At 41.9% G+C, this 23,074-nt stretch overlaps 1 protein-coding gene across 7 annotated transcripts in view; it reads left to right on the top strand.

The window, feature by feature from the left end:
* Positions 1–22,352, top strand: part of BCLAF1 (BCL2 associated transcription factor 1) — a 67,093-nt gene extending 44,741 nt beyond the window's left edge. For 3 of the 7 annotated variants that reach the window (XR_013221770.1, XM_077289314.1, XM_077289315.1), the window contains 4 exons: positions 2,964–3,114; positions 9,775–9,924; positions 15,003–15,197; positions 21,894–22,352. Coding sequence is in view for 4 of the 7 variants with exons in the window: in XM_077289314.1 (XP_077145429.1) it covers positions 2,964–3,114; positions 9,775–9,924; positions 15,003–15,197; positions 21,894–21,899 (502 nt within the window). In the remaining 3 variants the exon portion in view is untranslated. The remainder of the gene's footprint in view (positions 1–2,963; positions 3,115–9,774; positions 9,925–15,002; positions 15,198–21,893) is intronic. The other 4 variants (XR_013221771.1, XM_077289316.1, XR_013221772.1 and 1 more) reach the window with 2 other exon arrangements.
* The last annotated feature ends 722 nt before the right edge of the window (positions 22,353–23,074 follow it).

The following is a 23,074-nucleotide window of genomic DNA, read 5'->3' on the forward strand; positions in this document are numbered from 1 at the left end:
CGCTGGCGGTGCCATCTTCGAGGAGGCTTTTTCTTTTCTCTAGCAAGATGGTGACGCCTGTGCAGTAGCAGCTAACAGATTGCCGATGGCTGCTACTGCGCAGGCGCAACCAGCCTAATAATGCAGCTGCATCGGCATTTTTTTCAATTTATGTATACCATCAGAAACCATAATTAAATACACATTATAGATGCAATATATATATATATACATATATATATATATATATATATATATATATATATATATATATATATATATATATATATATATATAGAATATATAATAAACGTTATGTAAAATAGGGGCAGGTCACTTCAGTGACCTGTCAGAAGGCATACAGATAAATACCTAAGGCTGCCCCAGAACACGGGCACATCATTAACTCAAAACTGAAAATAAAGATTAAACAACAACCACAAGATGGATTTCATCAACCAAGGTATTTTAATCAGTATAACGGAGACAACCCGACATTGTCTGTAGGTTACTCAGCACAATCCTGCTGACAAGTTCCCTTTGAGGTCTGTTGGCGAAACATAGATATCCCCTGCTGACAGATCCCCTTTAAAATAACTTGAATCGAAACCTAATGTGTGCACGTTAGATGACTAGTAAATCTAGTAAAACTTTGCTATTACCATGGGTATGCTTTAAACATATAACTTTAATGAACATAGTGCGAGTCCCAACCGTTAAAGGTTTATTGCTAGTGATGAGCGAGTATACTCGTTGCTTGGAGATTGTTTTTGTTGACGCAGCTGAATGATTTACGGCTGCTTGCCAGCCTGAGCACATGTGGGGGTTGCCTGGTTGCTAGGGAATCCCCACATGTAATCAAGCTGTCTATCAGCTGTAAATCATGCAGCTGAGGCAACGAAAACTAAATCTCTGAGCACTAAAAAATACTCGGAGACCACCCGAGCATGCTTGGGAAAACCCGAGCAACAAGTACACTCGCTGATCACTATTTATTACCTCCTTTGCCTAGGTTACTACCATCAGAGGTGTGGATTATGAAAAGAACCAAGAATAGCGGCGCTTGTGTAAATGAATGGGATTCATATAAGCGATATAGCACAGTGAGAAACGCTATTGGCGTAACTCCAGAGTTGTAGTTGCTGTTTTCATAGCACCGCCTCTGGTGGCCTGACGCTTGAAGCAGTTATTCCCGTCTCTGCTGTAAAAGACACCTTTTACGTATAATGGTTAGATTTTGAAACCTGCATCTTTACCATTATTACCACACTGGATATTGGCATATTACAACCATACATTACTCATAGTTTCCTCTTTGACTTGTTTCCCTCCATGTGCAGCTTCATCAGGAGTATAGCAGGACTTTTGCTTTAGAATCAAGATATTTTAATAGCAATGAAATAGTGATCAATTGTTTTTAGGATCTTGATTGAAGGGCTTTAATACTAGTGGAAATTTGTGTGTGCTCACACGAGGCATAGTTTAGTCTGTATTCTAGGCAATACTTTGTGCCAGCATTTGTATGCCAGAACCAAAATGTAAAGAGAGAAACTATAGAAGATTTAGACCTTTCTGTGTTTGGTGCCACTCGTTGTTTTATCTTAGATGCAAATGCAAACCTCAAGGCTAGCTACAGACACTCTTTTAGTGCACATTTGACATGTATGCTAGATAAACCTCTGACTTGCATAATGTGTCCATAGATATCAATGAACACTTGCCAAAAGAGTATGTATCTATGCACACTTATGTATATGAAGAGACTCTCCTGTATGAACGGGGCCTTGTTGTAGCCCTGGCACAGTGGGAGCACTGCTGTACAGGAGAAAAATTGTAAAAGTTGCAGTGGTGCTCAACTGGACCATCCCTGATAAGCAGCAATTAGTATGTCCCATAGACGCGCGCACACACACAAGACACAGTCCAGTTGAGCTCTGCAGCTCTTTTATAATTTTATTTTTTACACAGCAGTGCATGTTAGCTGTGGGAGCAGGTCAGAATGGGATTAAAGTATCTGACGGCTAGGAGAGCTATTGAAAATGGTAATAAATTAAACTAGAGAGTTTAGGAAAATGTTTCAGAATGTTTTACGATTCAAAAGTAGTTTTTACGTAGGACACATCAGCTTCTTTTAGATTTGTTAGCTGTGGTCCGACTTCCTAAAGGTATTTTCCATGATAATATTGATGGTCTATCCTTGGGCACCCCGCTGTTCAGCTGACTGAGGGGGACATAGCTTCATCATCTTTGCCTGGCATAACACTGTACTTTTGGTAGTGGTTGCGGCTATTACTCAGTTAAATAGGTCCGAGATGCAATTGCATATATGGCGACTGTGGAAATTACAACGCTGCGCCTGTTAAAACATCAAGGGGAGGCAGTAACGTGCTGTATTTTCGTTAGCCGCTGTGACTGCTATCTCATTGTGGTACTTTTCATTGACTGCAGTGAGTGACCACTACTGAATGTAGGGTGCTGGCCCCTTCAGTGAGCAAACTGGCGATCCTAGGAAAAGGCCATCAGTAGTGTAGTTCCATAATCCTCCTATATAGTTAATTTTGTAGTCAGCAAATAAAGCATAAACCAGGCCCATTGTGCACTTATGGTGACTTCACGCTAAGGAGGTCACCTGTATTATCTTGCCATGGAACTTATTTTATCATCTGCAATACCACCAGTTAGCTACTTCTCCTGGTAAGTTGCTGTTTGTGAGTACTGTTAGGCAACAGACTATGCATTGCAATGTACAGTGTAGTTACCCAAGGATACGTTCTTCCATTGTAAAGTAACAATCCGTGTATTCAATGAGGCCACAATGTACAGTTGTGTGGGCAGGCGAGGCTAAGAGAGTAATTGGGGCTAGATCATCCAGAATTCCTGTAACAGATACAATTGGTAATGTTGATGTCTGTCTTGTTTGTATGTAGTGTTGGTTTTCTTCTAAGCGTTCTTTGTGTGTTATGTGTGGTTTTTGTTTTATACAGCAAAAGAAAAAAAGATCATGAGCCGTCTCCTTCTCTGTCTGATGATGACAAAGACAATAAGAAGGAAAGCAGAGATGAGGAATTCAAAGGCCCAATGGAGCCCAAAGAGTACCCAGGTTTTCCAGGCATCAGTAGGCCCAGGGGCACATTTGTAAGTTTTAATGAACTATATAGTGAGTAGTAGTTAAGCTTATGTCATTCGATAGACCTCTAACTGTATGTAAGACTACAGCATCATCACAAATTATTGTATGGTAAAATGTGGGCACTGGCTAATTCCACCTAATACTAACTTTATTTTAAGAACATTTATTAGGAACCATCAGTATACAATACTACTTTCTAACCACAAGTAGAGAGAGAGAATACCTTGCTTAGTCTTTGACCGTTCCCTACAATACTATGGTTGGATTCATCAAAGCTTTTTTTGCCTGAAATCTGAAATAGAAGCTTTGAAAAGTCACAAAAATTTTGGCACAACGTGGGGCTGGGCTAAAATTGTGCAACTTACAATGTTTTCACACCATTTTCCCTCAGCTTTGACAATGTGTACGCTACTGGGCAGGGCGTGGCAACCCCCAATTAAAATCATGATGACGGGCAACATTCTTTACACCACAAATCTTCAATCTCCGACTGGAGTAAGATTTGTATTGAAGCACACTTGGAGGTGCATGCCTCTTAATGAATCAGGAGTGTCAGATTTCAGCCTGCCCCCTCATCAAGACAGACATGAAAATCGCTGGTCTTGATGAATGGGGGCTTGTAAAGATTTTCAGCAAGCTAGCAGAGTCCCTCTCTAAATCCTAGATCTAATATTCTGCTCTTTTTACTAGTGTTAAGTAGATGGAACATTGCAAATTTCTATTTTCCAAGTCTTAAACAGTAACTTTTGTTTCACTTTGTATTTCATTAATCCATAATACACATGAAAATAAGAAACTTATTATCAGAAAATTTGTTTTTTAAAATTCTCAATTTGCAGGTAAAATCTGTGTTCAATGAAGACAGATATTTACATTAACGGGGTATGCTATCCTATTCCATTATGTAGTAGGTTTAATAATATTAGCAAACACCTCCAATTAGAAATATAGTATAGTTTTGATTCGAGATGTCTGTTTCCTCATGTGCAGGCATTGCAGGATCTTAGGTATCCATGGTTACGACCACTGATAGTGACAGCTAGTTGCTAGTGGTCATAACCATGGATACCTAATGTCCTGCATATGAGGAAAGAGACACAGCAAATAAGAAAAGCAATATTACATTTCTAATTGGCGGTATATGCTATTATTATTATTATTCCATCTACTACATATTGGGATAGGATCTTGGAGATGGGAATACCCCTTTAAAGATAGGAAGTGACAGTTGCTGCTGATAAGATTCTATGTACACTGGTGGGGAAAGGAGGGAGGAGTTATGGCAGAGCTCCTCCCACCTTCCCCACACTCCTATTTACATAGATGTCAGCTGCTACTCATAAGATCTGATAAGATATATTACAAAGTTGATTATTTTCATGTGTACCATTGTTTTATTAAATAAAAACTAAAACAACGGTTACTATTTAAGGCTGCCAACATACACATTAGATGACTGTCAGCTGAACGACAGTCTTTGGCAGTCCCAAAGAATAAATGTAGAAGTGGTATATATGCGTGCCAATTGCTCTTTTCAAATGAAGCACTTGAGAGACCCATTTCTCTGGAACATTAGGGTACCCTGAGTGATCAGCAAGTTATCATTTATTCTGTGGACAGGTGATGGCATTCTAAGTTGAGGGGTCCTCTTTCAAGGGTTTATGTCACCAAGACAAGTTTCCAGTTTTCACTTCTATTTTATTCCTGCTTCTCTTTTGATGACGCACCAAGAGTTGAGCCATGCTGAAGACCCTAGATTCTGTGGTTAGCCAAGAAAACTTAGTGCACATCATATTTCCCTTCGGTATCGAAAAATTTCCAACTTTGCCAGCAAACCAGTAGGACACAGCTGCACTCATCTGCTAGTTGGAGAAATTTGGTCAGAAATGATCTTCATGAAAGAATTGCATCCAAAAACCCTACCTTCTACATTGGAAGAAGGTCAAATGACTCCGCTAAAATGGCAGAAGGTGCTCTGAGCTGATGAGTCTAAATGTGAAATATTTGGTTGTAACAGAAGGCAGTTTATTTGCCGATAGGATGAAGAGTGGTACGATAATGAGTGAAGCATTTAATTAATTGTTAAATATAAACCATTAACACTTCTATTTTTAAAAATACGTTTTGCAGCATTTTTCCCACACCTGTCTGAAACTTTTTGCACAGTACTATGTTTTTTTGTTACGGATATCGTTGCTTTCAATTTTTACATATGTGACCCTTGAGATTTGTACCTTGCAAAAAGCCTGAAAGCTGCCTCTCCATCAGCATGTGCGGACACTAACATAGCTGGAATTTGCTACTTGTTTCTAAGGAGCTAATAAAATAATATTTCTGTATATTTTTCATTTTTACCAAAGGACAAGGCATGTGTAGGTCTGAGTTTCAGAAGTAAGGATACTTTCCCAGGATTTCCACACTGTGTAGAAACTAGTGAAACCATTGCAGTGTATGCACTGTCTTAGGTTTACAGTACAAGGCTATTGTTATGTGATACTGGAGCCAAAAGTGCCCAGTACTCAGTAGATGACATCACACTCTCGACTCCTCCATACATAGAAGCCATGTGCTCTGCCGCTGCCTATCTCGCCGAGAATGAAAAAAGCTCGGTCTCAAATCAGACATGCCAGATCCTACACTCCCCCAACATACGAAGTCTGTAGGATCCTATATACACTGCTCAAAAAAATAAAGGGAACACTAAAATCCTGCATCCTAGATATCTCTGAATGGAATATTCCAGTTGCAGATCTTTATTCATCACATAGTGAAATGTGTTGAGAACAATAAAACATAAAAATGATCAATATAAATCACAACTAATATCCCATGCAGGTCTGGATTTGGAATGATGCTCAAAATCAAAGTGGAAAACCAAATTACAGGCTGATCCAACTTCAGTGGAAATGCCTCAAGACAAGGAAAATGATGCTCAGTAGTGTGTGTGGCCTCCACGTGCCTGTATGACCTCCCTACAATTCCGGGGCATGGTCCTAATGAGGCGGCGGATGGTCTCCTGAGGGATCTCCTCCCAGACCTGGACATCCGCCAACTCCTGGACAGTCTATGGTGCAACGTGACGTTGGTGGATGGTGCGAGACATGAATTCCCAGATATGTTCAATCGGATTCATGTCTGGGGAATGGGCGGGCCAGTCCTTAGGTTCAGTGCCTTCATCTTGCAGGAACTGCTGACACACTCCAGCCACATGAGGTCTGGCATTGTCCTGCATTAGGAGGAAACCAGGGCCAACCGCACCACCGTATGGTCTCACAAAGGGTCTGAGGATTTCATCTTGGTACCTAATGACAGTCAGGCTATCTCTGGCGAGCACATGGAGGGCTGTGCGGCCCTCCAAAGAAATGCCACCCCACACCATTACTGACTCACTGCCAAACCGGTCATGCTGAAGGATGTTGCAGGCAGCCGATCGCTCTCCACGGCGTCTCCAGATTGTCACGTCTGTCACATGTGCTCATTGTGAACCTGCTTTCATCTGTGAAGAGCACAGGGTGCCAGTGGTGAATTTGCCAATCCTGATGTTTTGTGGCAAATGCCCGTCCTGCACAGTGTTGGGCTGTGAGCACAACCTCCATCTGTGAACGTCGGGCACTCAGACCATCCTCATGGAGTCTGTTTCTAACCGTTCGTGCAGATACATGCACATTTGTGGCCTGCTGGAGGTCATTTTTCAGGGCTCTGGCAGTGCTCCTCCTATTTCTCCTTGCACAAAGGTGGAGGTAGCGGTCCTGCTGCTGGGTTGTTGCCCTTCTACGGCCCACTCCACATCTCCTGGTGTACTGGCCTGTCTCCTGGTAGCGCCTCCAGCCTCTGGACACTACGCTGACACACACAGCAAACATTGCTACAGCTCACATTGATGTGCCATCCTGGATGAGCTGCACTACCTGAGCCACTTGTGTGGGTTGTAGAGTCCGTCTCATGCTACCACGAGTGTAAAAGCACAACCAACATTCAAAAGTGACCAAAACATCAGTCAGAAAGCATTGGTACTGAGATGTGGTCTGTGGTCCCCACCTGCAGAACCACTCCTATATTGTGTCTTGATAATTGTCAATAATTTCCATCTGTTGTTTATTACATATGCACAACAGCATGTGAAATTGATTGTCAGTGTTGCTTCCTAAGTGGACAGTTTGATTTCACAGAAGTTTGATTTACTGGGAGATATATTCTGTTGTTTAAAGGGAACCTGTCACCTGAATTTGGCGGGACCGGTTTTTGGTCATATGGGCGGGGTTTTCGGGTTTTTGATTCTCCCTTTCCTTACCCGCTGGTTGCATGCTGGCCGCAATATTGGATTGAAGTTCATGCTCTGTCCTCCGTAGTACACGCCTGCGCAAGGCATTCTTGCCTTGAGCACGTGCAATATGCTTTGCCCAACTGCGGGCAAAGCCGAAAATCATTGGTGCGCATGCGCCGGCGCACTATGTCCCGGAACATAGCGAATGCCGCCCATATGACCGAAAACCGGCCCCGCCAAATTCAGGTGACAGGTTCCCTTTAAGTGTTCCCTTTACTTTTTTGAGCAGTGGATATTCGACTGTCAGCCGAACCCACCGATATTGGTGGATTTGACCAACATTAGTCTAATGCAGGGGTGGGGAATTTTTTTTCTGCCAAGGGCCATTTGGATATTTATACCATCCTTTGGGGGTCGTACAAACTCCACCCACAAAGTACATCCTGACTGACACTGGTGTCAGGACGTAATCTTTCATTGCATGCCCTTCAGTGTTCAGTAGTGAACACTGCGTGTGTGCTAACAGAGCAAGAAGAAATTAATGAACTGGTGGCAATCATAATACAGCTCCCTGCCCAAGAATGCGGTCCCTGAGAATCTGCTCGGGGGCCTGATAAAAGGTCATCGAGGGCCGTAAATGGCCCTGGGGCCTGAGGTTTCCCACCCCTGGTCTAATGTGTATGGGAGTGTTTAAAAGCAGAGCGCACACCTCGAGATTTTAGTAGTTCTTGCAGCCAAGACCCCATAATGACAGACTCCAATCAGTGCTATTAAGGAATCTCACATTTATTCCTATTTGCACTGTGTGACACCTTTTTGTACACATTTGGATAATAATTGGATGTCCTCTTTCCAAAGACATTCTCCATTTCTAGACTTCTATGACAATATTCTTTTTTTATTAGTACCGGTAAGTGAACTAACTTCTTTGGAATGATCATGTCGCATCATTCTGGCTATCCGTTCTTATGTACTTGTTTTTTGTGTTGTTTTTTGTGTTGGCCGTAGACTAACTGATTGCTTTGCGCATTTTTGGGGGAGAAAACGGAATCCCATGTGATATTTGGGTTCATGGATGTTTGCTTATTCGGAATGTCCCATTATTTCTCTAAAACAAGGACAAATAGGATGAGTGTAAGGAGTGTGTTGAAAACACTCTAGGCAGTGTCTATAAAGGGGTATTCCTATCTCCAAGATCCTAACCCAATATTTAGTATGTATAATAATAATAGCAAATACCTCTAATTAGAAATGTAGAATAGTTCTTCCGATTCTCTATGCTGCTTACCCCATGTGCATGGCATTGAAGTATCTAAGGTATCCGTAGTTACAACCACTCATCATATAATGACAGCTGTATGATTGTAACCATGGATATATAACCAAGCTACTGCAATGGCCTACATGGGGAAAGCGACAGCGAATCTTAAAAACTATACTAAACTTCTAATTGAAGGTATTTGCTATTTTTATTATTATTACATCTACATATTGGGATAGTATCTTGGAGAATGAAATATCCCTTTAACGCAAGTCGTACGTTTGTAATTTACCATAGACCTTAATAGACAGTAAATGCACCCTCCCACGCTGTTTGCCCTGTGTGTATACATGGTCCAGAGCTAGTACCCCCACTGGTCAGCTGACATTTAGACCACATCCTATGGCAAAGGTTTTTTACTTCAGTTCTTAAGTACCGGTACAGAGTCCGGGCAGAGTGGGCAGTCCTATCAGTGACTGACAGCTGTCTCTTTATGCACCGTTATACAGAGAAAGCTGTCAGTCACTGATCGGACCACCCACTGGTCCAAAGATCACAGAAATCGAGGACTAAGGGATTAAAATACGAGTTTGGGAATATTTTCTTCCAAAACTGTCTATTAATCTGCTCCGCTCCCCCTGCCCTATAACATGGTGCCCCCCAGATTAGAATTCTTTTTCATGGTGGCAGGTTCCCGTGAAGAGCTGGAGCTCAGAAAGAATGGCCTGTGGGTATACTATAAAAGAGTCCACAGAGTACCTCCTCAATGCCAAGGGAGTAGACCATTGCAGACCCCTGATATCATCTGCCTTTGGACCCTACAGTGGTTTATCTTGTGTTATAGCTGCCAAAGTTGCTTTCAGAATTTCCTCTTCTGTATTTGGACCCTGAAATCATCTTTGTTATTTTATTGAGTCCTTTTCATTTGTGATGTGACTTTTATTTCCAGGGCTATCGTTCTCACTGACCCACGACTGAATTAATGACCTTATATGCAGTAGTCACTAAATGCTGAGGAGTGTGATATTTGGCAGTAACGTACATTTTACAAGCAGTTTCTATCGTACACAAATTGTGCACGTGATCGTCTTGTTCGCCATGTTCGAAAGGAACACTTCACCAATTAAACCAATTGTTTAGCAGTTCCGAATTAGAGGCAGAGGCCGTGCTCGAGGGGTGTTTGCTGGAACGAGTACTTCTCCTGTGAATACAGCACCGAGTTTTCAAAAGCGATCTAAAGAGGAGGAGTGGGATCCAGAATATACTCCTAAGAGCAAGAAATACTTCCTGGTGGGTTTTCAAGGTTTTACATATGCATGAACAAACTGCCCACTATGCCACATATGTTTATCAGCCTTAGGCCGGTTTCACACATCTTTTTTTTTTTCCTCTCATATGTGAGTAACAGTGCTTTTTTCCTAGTGTGCTAGACCTATCTTTGGTCCATGTGTCTGTTTCTACAATTATTATTGCATGCGTTTTTCACGTGTGGGGAAAAAAAAAATCTTCGTCCGTCCTACCGATTACACAGTAAGGTGCAGACAGATGACATCCGCATATTATCTGTTTTTTCACAGGACGATTGACTTGCATTGGTGAGTTTGATCCGCTAAATGGATCACAATAAGATATGTCTTAGTTTTCTATTTGTGGACATATTGTAGGTAAAAAAAAAAAAAACAAGTGAAAAGGCACGTTCATTGTAGTGGGTACGTAATCTATCCACAAAAAAAAAAAAGAAAACTTATCAATAATCTGATGTGTGAAACAGGACTTTAATTTTGGAAAGTAGGTAGTGTGAAGAAAGTGGAGGTGTCTCTATAGCTATCTACATTCGTTGGCTACCAGAAATCTGTAGCTGCCATTAATACAACTGTTATTTTATATTCTGTTTTTATCTCTCATTTTCTGTGCTGCTTCTGAATATTTACTTTTAATATTTACTTAAATATATTTAATCAGATATCTGCGCTTTGTTTGTTTTTATTTTATGGTGATTCAGTCCCCTGTTCCTCCAGATACCGAGATGTCTAGTTTATTTGCAGCTTCTTTGGATTCATGCGAAGTCACAATATAGCTACGTACCACTGAAACCAAGAGCAGAACTCATCTGAAATATTAATAAACAATGTGGAACTCCTAAGAAATCTAAAATCATAATATGCATTTATATTATTAAAACAAAATCCTATACATTTACAGTATATCACAGTACACTCCTCACATTAGTGTTGTCCCATAAAAAAAGATATAATACAATGTAAAGTAGACAGTGTACAGCTTGTATAAGGCTATGTGCACACGTAGGAAATGTGGTGCAGAATTTTCTGCACTAAATCTGCATCTGCAGATTTGATGCAGTTTCTGTGCAGTTTCTATGCAGTTTCTGCGCAGATTCTATGCAGTTTCTGTGCAGATTCTATGCAGATTCTATGCAGATTCTATGCAGATTCTATGCAGTTTCTGCGCAGATTCTATGCAGATTCTATGCAGTTTCTGCGCAGATTCTATGCAGTTTCTGTGCAGTTTCTGTGCAGTACAATGTAAATCAATGGGAAAAAAAAAAGCTGTGCACATGGTGCAGAAAAATCTGCAGCAGAAACGCTGCAGAACTGCACAAAAGAAGCGACGTGCACTTCTTTGAAATCTGCAGCGTTTCAGCGCAGATTTTTCTGCACCATGTGCACAGCTTTTTTTTTTCCCCATTGATTTACATTGTACTGTAAATCACAGTGCAGTTCTGCAGCGTTTCTGCAGCAGAAAAATCTGCTGCAGTTCTGCACCAATTCTGCACTAAATCTGCATCGTGTGCACATACCCTTACAGTGTAAATTTGGTGTGTAAATATCTCAACACACAGCCATTAATGTCTAAACCGAAGGCAACAAAAGTGAGTACACCCCAAGTGAAAATAGCACAAGTTTTGCCCAATTGGCCATTTTCCCTTCCCAATGTCATGTAACTCATTATGTTGCAAAGTCTCTGGTGTGAATTAGGAGCGAGTGTGTTAAATTTGTTATCGCTCTCATGCTCTTTTACTGGTCACTGTAAGTTCAACATGGCACCTCATGGCAAAGTACTCTGTGGAAATGAAAATAATTGTTCTACATAAAGATGGCCTAGGCTATATGAAGATTGCCAGCACGCTGACACTGAGCTGCAGCACCGTTGGCAACTCCATACAGCAGTTTAATAAGACAGGTTCCACTCAGAACTGGCCTCGTCATGGTCGACCAAAGAAGTGGAGTGCACGTGGTCAGCATCATATCCATGGGCTGTCTTTTCAAAATAGACGTATGAGTGCTGCCAGCATTGCTGCAGAGGTTAAAAGGGTGACGGGTCAACTTGTCTGAGACCATAAGCCTCTGCACACTGCATCAAATTAGTCTGCATGGCTGTTATCCCAGAATGAGGCTTCTTCTAAAGATTATGTACAAGAAAGTCTGCAAGCACTTAACTGAAGACAAGCAGACTAGACATGGCTTATTGGAACCATGTACTGTGGTCTGATGAGACCAAGATAAACTTACTCGGTTCAGATGGTGTTCAGTGTGTGACATCCTGGTGAGGAGTACAAAGACAAGTGTATCTTGCCTACAGTCAAGCATGTTGGTGGGAATGTCATGGTTTAGGGCTGCATGAGCTTTGCCGGCTATGAGGAGCTACAGTTCATTGAGGGAACCATGAATGCCAACATGTTCTGTGACATACTGAAGCAGAGCAAGATCCCTTACCTTAAGAAACTGAGCTGCAGGGCAGTATTCCAACATAACAATCCCAAACACACCAACAAGACTACCACTGCCTTGCTAAAGAAACCGAGGGTTAAGGTGTTGAACTGGTTAAGCATGTCCCCAGATCTCAACCATATTGAGCATCTGTGTGGTATGCTCAAATTGAAGGTGGAGGAGCGCAAGGTCTCCAAATTCCAACAGTTCCATGATGTCATCATGGAGGAGAATTCTAGTGGCAACCTGTGAAGCTCTAGTGAACTCCATGCCCAAGAGCGTTAAGGCAATGCTTGAAAATAATGGTGGCCACACAAAATATTCACACTTTGGGCACAATTTGGCCATTTTCACTTAGGGATGTACTCAGTTTTGTTGCCAGTGGTTTAGGCATTAATGGCTGTGTTGAGTTATTTAGAGTACACACCAAATTTACACTTATACAAGCTTTACACTGACTACATTGTTTCAAAGTGACATATCTTCATTATCGCCCCATGAAAAGATTATACTATTTATAAAAATGTAAGGGGTGTACTCACTAGTGTGATTTACTGTATATTTAAAGAGAATCCTAATTGGCAGCCTTCTTTTTTTTTTTTTTCTCTTTACTGTAGTCTTAAATGTCTGCCTATTTACATAAGACAAAGGATTTAAGGAATTATAGCATAGCATGGATCATATACTAACCTAGTGATGAAGTCCTGGGTAAATCCATGCATTTCTTGTCATGTTGACTTTCGAACATGTGTTCTAGATATCATTTCTCCATATTGGTGATGCTGTCTCTCTTTTTCTCTTCAATGGGTCAGTCCTTGACTTTTCATGGTTATTTACCTTTTGAGTGACATTAAGGCTATGTACACACGATGCGGATTTGCTGCGGATCCACAGCATTTTTTTCCGCGCAGGAACGCTGCAGATCCGCACTGTGATGTACAGTACAATGTTCTTCAATGGGGGAAAAAAAAAGTTGTGCAGATGGTGCGGAGAAATCAGTGCGAAATTGCTGCTGATTTCAAAGAAGTGCATGTCACTACTTTTGTGCGGATCTGCAGCGTTTCTGCACCCCTCCATGTTAAAAATCCGCAGTGGCAAAACCCGCAGAAAATTTGCATCAATTCCGCATAAAAACCGCACAAAATCCGCGGCAAATCCGCTCCTGCGGATTCCGCCAGGAGATGCGGATTTTGTGCAGAAAATTCTGCACCTCTTTTCCTACGTGTGCACATAGCCTAAATAGTAATTTTTAATCCCTTCAAGAGGATTTGTGCCCTGGTCAAAAATGTCCAGTTTTGGTTATTTTATTCATTCTGCTTCCCTGAGTGATTAGTTGTTTTTACTTTTTTTTTTCTAAATTTGTCATTCATTGGTATAGGCCCTTTTATTTACTCCAAATGTCTGTGGTTTATACAAGGAGGTGTGTATTCAGGCTGCTCTTCATAATTATCCTGTGAGCCATGCCCCCTTGGTAAAGACCATAAAAATCTGCAGTAAATAAAAAGGCCTACCGTATTTTGGACTATAGATGCATCGGACCATGAGACGCACCCTAAATTTTCAGAAGGAAAATAGGGAAAAAAGTGTCAAATGGGGGTCCATCTTACAGTCCGAATTCAGCTTACTAGTGGAGGAGTGGTCACAGGGGTCGTTCGGTGGTCCAGGCTGGTGCGGTGGCCTCCGGGAAATCCCATCCCAGGCTGGTGCGGTGCTCTGTGCTGGGGCAGGAGTGGTGGCTCTGTGATCCGGGACAGGGGCTCTGTACTCCGGGGCAGGGGCAGCGGCTCTCTGTGTTGCGTGGGGGGCTCTGCCGGCATTTCGTCAAATCCCGGAGGCCCCCACTCATCCGTTAATGCCATTTTGCTTTGGCCTCCGGAAACATGGCCGCCGGGTCGGGGGCGGCTCATGCTCTGATTCAGATCTCGGCAACGAGATCCCGTTGCTCAGATTTGAATCTGAGCATGCGGCGGCCATCTTCCCAGCGGCAATGTTCCCAGAGGCCACTGCAACATGGCATTAACGGATGAACGGGGGACTCCGGGCTTTGGCGAAATGCTGGCGGAGCCCCCCATGCAGCACAGAGAGCCACTGCCCCGGAGCACAGCCCACCACTACCACACCACAGAGCCCCGCCGCAGCTGCACCAGCCTGGGAAGGGAAGCTGCATCGGGACCACTGCCACCGCCACAGGATTTGTAAGTATTTTGCTACCATAAGACGCACCCCTATTTTCCCCAAAATATTTTTGGGAAAAAAGTGTATAATGGTCCGAACAAATACGGTAGATCTCCAACTGTATGGCAGATTTAAAAATAAATAAATAAATTGAATTCTCATAGTAGCAGTGGAAACCAAATAAGTGCCTAGTTTTGACCCAGGGATAGCTCCTTTTTAAGGAGGAACTCTATTTGCATAACTTTATTACAAGCAAGCAGGTCCTTTTTTCTCCTTTTTGTTTCCTAATTGTAGGCAGTACATTTTGAAAAATGTGTGTGCTATGTTAAGAATGAAATACAAAGCCCCCTGTAAGCATGTAGGAATACTAATCTGTCATGGTGAATTTACAAATGTGAAACAACCAAAGGATGCAAAACAATATCACTTGCTTGTAAACTAAGCAAACCAAATATATTTGTCTAGCATGATGATCGAGATGACGGAGTGGATTACTGGGCAAGAAGAGCGAGGGGACGTGGAAACTTCCAGCGTGGTAGAGGAAGGTTCCCTTTCAAAAAGTCTGGGAGTAGTCCAAAATGGACACATGACAAGTACCAGGGAGATGGCCTTCTAGATGAGGAAGATGAAACAATGGAAGATGGGCGCAAAGATGAAAAGGTAGAAAATAGATTTATTATCACTACTTTGTGGTATCAGTTCTTTATACAATGACAGACATAAGCAGTCACTTAGGAATATCCAAGTTGCCAGTTGAATATGTTGTATGCGTAGAGGCTAAGATGTTTTTTTTTTCTTCTACCATCTTTTAATTCATGACAGTTTATTGGCATTAAAGTAAATATAGACAGTACAACCCCTGGCAAAAATTGGAATCACCGGCCTTGGAGGATGTTCATCCAGTTGTTTAATTTTGTAGAAATCACAGACATGGCACAAAACTAAAGTCATTTCAAATGGCAACTTTCTGGCTTTAATAAACACTAAAAGAAATCCAGAACAAAAAAATGTGGCAGTCAGTAATGGTTACTTTTTTTTAACCCAGCATAGGGGAAAAACTATGGAATCACTCAATTCTGAGGAAAAAGTTACGGAATCACCATGTCAATTTTCATACCCAAAAATAACACCTGCATCAAATTAGATCTGCTTGTTAGTCTACATCTAAAAAGGAGTGATCACACCTTGGAGAGCTGTTGCACCAAGTGGACTGACATGAATGAACTCTTAAGAGGGTAAATTATCACATAATGTTACCAAAGATGTTGGTTGTTCAGTCAACTGCCTGAAGAGAACATGCTAATTTCCACAGTCATTGATGATATGGGGCTGTATGTCAGGTAAAGGCACTGGGGAGATTGCTGTCATTACATCTTCAATAAATGCACAAGTTTATGTTGATATTTTGGACACTTGTCTTATCCCATCAGTTGAAAGGATGTTTAGGGATGATGATCATTTTTCAAGATAACGCATCCTGCCATAGAGCAAAAACTGTGAAAACATTCCTTGAAAAAAATACACATAAGGTCAATGTCATGGCCTGCAAATAGTCCGGATCTCAATCCAATTGAAAATCTTTGGTGGAAGTTGAAGAAAATGGTCCATGACAAGGCTCCAACCTGCAAAGCTGGTCTGGCAACAGCAATCAGAGAAAGTTGGAGCCAGATTGATGAAGAGTAGTACTGTTTGGCACTCATTAAGTCCATGCCTCAGAGACTGCAAGCTGTAATAAAAGCCAGAGGTGGTGCAACAAAATACTACTGATGTTTTGGAGTGTTTTTTTTTTTTTTTTTTCATGATTCCATAATTTTCCCCTATGCTTGGTTAAAAAAAGTAACCATTACTGACTACCACATTTTTTTGTTCTTGATTTCTTTTAGTGTTTCTTAAAGCCAGAAAGTTGCCATTTAAAATGACTTTAGTTTTTGTGCCATGTCTGTGATCTGCTTTTTTTTTCTACAAAATTGAAACAACTGAATGAACATCCTCCAAGGCCGGTGATTCCATAATTTTTGCCAGGGGTTGTACTTGAGTCCATACAATCATTAGTGGCTGAAATATAAAATGTCATACTACTAATCTACAGTTGTGCTCAAAAGTTTACATACCCCTTCAGAATTATTGCTTTCTTGGCCTTTTTTCAGAGAATATGAATGATAACACCTAAACCCTTTTCTCCACTCATGGATAGGGATAGTGGTTGGGTGAAGCCATTTATTGTCAAACTACTGTGTTTTCTCTTTTTAAATCATAATGACAGCCCAAAACATCCAAATGACCCTGATCAAAAGTTCACATACCCCATTTCTTAATACCGTGTATTGCCCCCTCTAATGTCAATGACTGCTTAAGTCTTTTGTGGTAGTTGCAGATGAGGTTCTTTATTTTCTCAGAGGGTAAAGCTGCCCACTCTTCTTGGCAAAAAGTCTCCAGTTCCTGTAAATTCCTGGGTTATCTAGCATGAACTGCGTGCTTGAGATCTCCCCAGAGTGGCTCATTGATATTGGGGTGAGGAGGTTGAGTTGGCCACTCCAGAACCTTCACTTTGTTCTGCTGTAGTCAACAACAGGTCAACTTGGTCTTGTGTTTTGGATTGTTGTCTTATTGGAACTTCCAAGTATGTCCCATGCACAGCTTCCAGGCTGATGAGTGCAAATTTGCCTCCAGTATTTGCTGATAACGTGCTGCATTCATCTTTCCTTCAACTTTGACCAAGTTTCCTGTGCCTTTGTAGCTTACACATCCCCCAAACATCAGCGGTCCACCTCCGTGCTTTACAGTAGGAATGGTGTTCCTTTCATCATGGGCTGTTGACCTCTCTCCAAATGTAATGTGTATGGTTGTGGCCAAAAAGATAAATTTTGGTCTCATTCACTCCAAATTACCTTGTTCCAGAAGTTTTGAGGCTTGTCTCTGTGCTGTTTTGCATATTGAAGGTGAGATACTTTGTGGCATTTGCGCTGTAATGTCTTTCTTCTAGCAACTCGACCATGCAGCCCATTTTTCTTCAAGCGCCTCCTTATTGTGCATCTTGAAACAGCCACACTGCTAGTTTTCGGAGAGTCCTGTATTTCAGCTGATGTTATTTGTGGGTTTTTCTTTGCATCCCAAACATTTTTCCTGGCTGTTGTGGATGACATTTTTGTTGGTCTTCCTGAGCGTGGTTTTGTTTTTACAGAGCCCCTGATTTTCCATTTGTTAATCACAGTTTGAAAGTGCTGACTGGCATTATCAATTCCTTGGATATGTTTTTGTATCCTTTTCCTGTTTTATACAGTTCAACTACCTTTTCCCATAGATCCATTGACAATTCCTTTGCTTTCCCCATGACTCACAATCCAGAAACGTCAGTGGCTGGATGAAAGATGCAAGAGTCTGTCTGGATCCCAGAAACTCACTCAGCTTTAATGCACACACTGATTACAAGCAAACAGGTCACAGGTGTGAGGATGTTACCTTTAGTAGCCATTCAAACCCACTTGTGTCAACTTCTGTGCATGTTATCAGACCAAAATCACCAGGGTATGTAAACTTTTGATCAGAGTCATTTGGATGTTGTGGGTTGCCATTATGATTTAAAAAGCGAAAACACAGTAGTTTGACAATAAATTGCTTCACCCAACCACTAACCATGAGTGGAAGAAAGGTTTTGGTGTTATCATTCGTATTTTCTGAAAAAAGGCCAAGAAAGCAAAGATTCTGACAGGGTATGTAAAAATTTTGAGCACAACTATATATCTGTAAGCACTGTAAGATTCTCCAGTGTGTCTATGATGCAACTTCATTTACCTATAATTCTGATCACACTGCATCTTTCTGGCTGTGTTTTTGAGCGACTCTACCCATGAAATACATTAATTTTCTATAAAAAAAAAAATGATTTGTTGTTCATATGTTCAGGCTTTTGAGCGTCTTCAAACTTTTAAATGACAAGCTCTTAAAAGAAGTGACATGTCAATTATTCAGGCATTTTCCTGATAGGGACTTTCTAGCTTATAATACACAATAGTAGTAATTGGGAAGGCTTAAGACGCCTTGCAAGTGCTTTCGCCTCAACAACAGTTGGCATTTCATTAATTCATTGTTTAAAGGGAACCTGTCACCCCCAAAATCAAAGATGAGCTAAGCCCACCAGCATCAGGGGCTTATCTCCAGCATTCTGTAATGCTGTAGATAAGCCCCCGATGTATCCTAAAAGTTGAGAAAAAGAGGTTAGATTATACTCACCCAGGGGCGGTCCGGTCCGGTGGGTGTCGCGGTCCGGTCCGGGGCCTCCTATCTTCTTACGATGACGTCCTCTTCTTGTCTTCACGCTGCGGCTCCGGCACAGGGCAGGCGTACTTTCTCTGCCCTGTTGAGGGCAGAGCAAAGTACTGCAGTGTGCAGATGCTGGGCCTCTCTGGCCTTTCCCTGCGCCTGCGCACTGCATTACTTTGTTCTGCCCTCAACAGAGCAGACAAAGTACGCCTGCGCCGGAACCGCAGCGTGAATACAAGAAGAGGACGTCATGGTAAGAAGTTGGGAGGCGCTGGACCGGACCGCGACGCCCATCGGATCGGACCACCCACCCAGATGAGTATAATCTACCCTCTTTTTCTCATCTTTCAGGATACATCGGGGGCTTATCTACAGCATTCCAGAATGCTGTAGGTAAGCCCCTGATGCCGGTGGGCTTAGCTCACCTTCGATTTTGGGGGTGACGGGTTTCCTTCAATGGATTTCAGAAAATAACCAATAAGAGATGCCCAAAAAACACTGAAAAATATTAACCACAAATGCCAGCAGGGAAAAAAAAAGTTGACAAAGCATTTCAATAAATGAACGCTAAGGCCATGTTCACACGTTGCGGTTTTTACCGCTGATCTGCAGCAGTTTCCCATGCGGTTTACAGTACCATATAAACCTATGGAAAACCAAATCCGCTGTGCACATGCTGCGGAAAAAAACGCGTGGAAATGCAGCGTTGTTTTTTCTGCACCATGTCAATTCTTTGTGCGGATCTGCAGCGTTTCTGCACCCATTGACTTGCATTGAGTCGGGCACATCCGCAGCAAAACCGCAGATCTGCGGTTTAGCTGCGAGTGAAACGTTGCAGATCAGGAGGGGGGGGGTGTGGGCGGAGACTGTGCGTGTATGTGTGTGTGGGCGGGGTCTATGCGGGGCTATCGGGGGGGTCTGTGCGGGGCTCTTGGGGGGTCTGTGCGGGGCTCTCGGGGACCTGTGCGGGCTGCCGGGGTGGTCTGTGTGGGCTGCCGGGGGGGGGGGGGGGTCTGTGCGGGGCTTTCAGGGGGTCTGTGCAGACTGTTGGGGGGTCTGTGCGGGCTGCCGGGGGTCTGTGTGGGGCTCTCGGGGGTCCGTGTGGGGCTGTGTGCGTGTGTGTGTACGCAGGCATCGTCCGATTGGACTACAAGTCCCATCGGGCTATGCCTGCTACAGTGACAGTGATTGACACATTAGCCAATGATGGGACAGTAGTAGTCCCATCATCGGGCTAATGTGTTGAATGTAAAAAAAAAACAAAAACATGCAACAGAACATGCAACAGAACATGCAACAGAACATGCAACAGAACATGCAACAGAACATGCAACAGAACATGCAACAGAACATGCAACAGAACATGCAACAGAACATGCAACAGAACATGCAACAATCAATACATACTGGAAACATTAAGGCTGTGTGCACACGTTCCTGATTTTTCACTAGAAAAACGCGATAAAACTGCAAAGAAAGCTCCAATTAAGCATCCTATTAAAAGAATGCAATCTGTATTTTGTATGCACATGCTGCGTATTTTCCTGAGCGGAAACGCATTCTGGGAAAAAACGCAGCATGTTCATTAATTTGCGGAATCGCGGGGATTCTGCACACATAGGAATGCATTGATCCGCTTACTTCCCGCATGGGGCTTTGCCCACCATGCGGGAAGTAAGCGGATCATGTGCGGATGGTACCCAGCGTGGAGGACTGGGCACCATATAATTGTTAAAAAAAAAAAAAAAAAGGAATTAAAATAAAAAATCGTGATATACTCACCTTCTGATGGCCCCCGGAGTCCTCCCGCCTCTCAGCTGTGCACGCGGCGGCTTCCGTTCCCAGGGATGCTGTGTGCGAAGGACCTGGGATGACGTCGCGATCATGTGACCGTGACGTCATCCCAGGTCCTTCGCACACAGCATCCCAGCCGCCGAGTGCACCGCTGAGGAGATCGGGTGACGTTGGTAGGTGAGAATAACCATTTTTTTTAATTATTTTTAACATTAGATCTTTTTACTATTGATGCTGCATAGGCAAACGCTAGCATTCTGCAAGCTAATTACGCTTGCAAAACGCTAGTGTTTAGCGTGAATACGCATGCCAATTCCGCGTGCGATATGCCCGCGGCAGGAGTTTTGGAATTCCCGTGGAAATTTCCACGCAATTCCGCAACGTGTGCACTTAGCCTAAAAGAAAAGTCATTTCTTAAGCTTCTTCCCCTTGAAAAAGTAGTTTTGACTTCTGGGAAAAAAAAGCGTAGTGTGAACATGCCTTTAGAACTGACAGGGAGAAACCTATCACAAGCGGGAGACGGGCTGCAGCATTAAAGGAACTATTTCAGATCAGTTGTCAAATTGGGAGACAACAGAGATTAGCACATCCAGTAAAATAGGAATAACTTAACTTTCACTACTTCTGGACTGCCTATACACTATAGACGTCCAGGCAGATTCTACTTTCCTCTGCACAATGTTCTTCTAAAATGTCACTGCATAGTAAGCAACTTGCAGCACATTGGAGAGCTGGCTGTCAGACACAGCCAGACTCCAGGCAGGGAAGGTAAACCTGATTATATATCAATCACTAGTTTGAATAGCTCTTTACAGCCCTAATTATGTTGGGAATAAAATGTGTTCAATATATATGTAACAATCTAAACAAAAAATTTTAGTGGCTCGAAATGTGATAAATACATGTATTTCCAATTTTTCTTTACATTTTCCTACAATATTAACAAAAATAAATAGAAATGACACAAAATACCAGCCCCATGGTATCATGAAAAAAGAAACAAAAATTATTTGAATATCCAAACAAGATTTTTTTAAATCTTTAACCGCCATTAAAAGGGCATGTATGATTAAAAACTTGACTGGTCAGGAATGACGTAAAATGTGCCTGGTCCTCAACTGCTTAATAAAAGCCTATGCTGCATTATTTTGGCAAAAATGTTTTGTTTTTTTTAAATTTAATATCTGCTTTAGTTTGCAATTGTTTAAAACATGGCCTTTGCTTTTGGGTTGTGACTTTGTCATATTAAAAACCAATCTGCTGACATTTTGTCACCATATTAACCTTTTCTTTCATTTGCAGGAATAATGCATCTGAAGAACAATGCTACAAGATCATTTTTTTTATTTTATTTGCTACATTTCACTAGTCACCGACATATGAACTGTATTTTAATTCAGTTGCTAATTAACAAATGAAACGTTTTAAATTATCTAACATTTTCATGTGGAAAACATCTATGCCAAGAAGAGACTGATAATGCGATCGCTCTTCAACCACAATTTTTAAGAATTGGCTTTTAAGTGTTTCTGTTCATCCCGTGTGTCTGCCATAATTGTATGGTGAAGATTGTGAAATGGTTCTTTTTTTTTTTTTTCCTTTGTGATGGGTAAAAGTTTGTTTTGGACACAGACTATATGCAGCTGTAACACAGATTCGCAAATATACCTTGAACTCATGGATCTTTTCTTGTATGATTTTGTCTGGATTTGCATTTTATTGACAGACTTCATATTAAAAGGTTTGTGTGAAAAAAACAAACATGGCTGCAAAAAAAAACTTTGTGTGGTATTATTTTGTTCCAATTTTTTATTTTTTTTTGCTGAGCTACAGTTTGTAGAAATCTTAGAAGATTTAACATGCTTGTTTTCAGGAACACAAATAGCTTCTCTGTATAAGAATCTGTAAAAGTAGGCCACGCAGCTGAATAGTTATGTATAGGGATAGAATCATGGGGACAAGGCAAACAAAGTTGCTCTGTCCTGGCAAATTAAGCTGAGGTTACAATATTGAAGGGTATCTGCAGCAGGTTTTTGCTATGTAATCTGAGAGCTGCATGATGCGAGGCCTGAGAGTGTGAATCCAGTTATGGGTAACTTATTAGGCTGTGTTGCTGTTTCAATAAAATCAGTGTTTTATCAGCAGGAGATTATCACTATAGGACTACATTTCTCATGCCTTCTCGTCAACTGTTCTGTGTAACCCCGCCCCCCACCACTGATTGGCAGCTTTCTGAAAATGTACAGTGTACACAGAAATCTGCCAATCAGTGATGGGGCGGGGTTATATAGAGCTCCATAGTTCAAAAACCGCTACATCTGTATCAGAGAAAACTGAATTTATAGCTGCAGCACCCAGTAAAACTAAATAATACATAGATGGTATCTATCCCTACATCATTCTCTGCTCAGATGAGGTAGCAAAAACTTGGTGACAGACTCCCTTTAAATGAGCCATAGCTTTGCCTTCAAACGTTAGCGTTT

This window comes from Ranitomeya variabilis, chromosome 2 (genome assembly GCF_051348905.1).
Source record: "Ranitomeya variabilis isolate aRanVar5 chromosome 2, aRanVar5.hap1, whole genome shotgun sequence".
In the NCBI taxonomy this organism is placed as follows: domain Eukaryota; kingdom Metazoa; phylum Chordata; class Amphibia; order Anura; family Dendrobatidae; genus Ranitomeya; species Ranitomeya variabilis.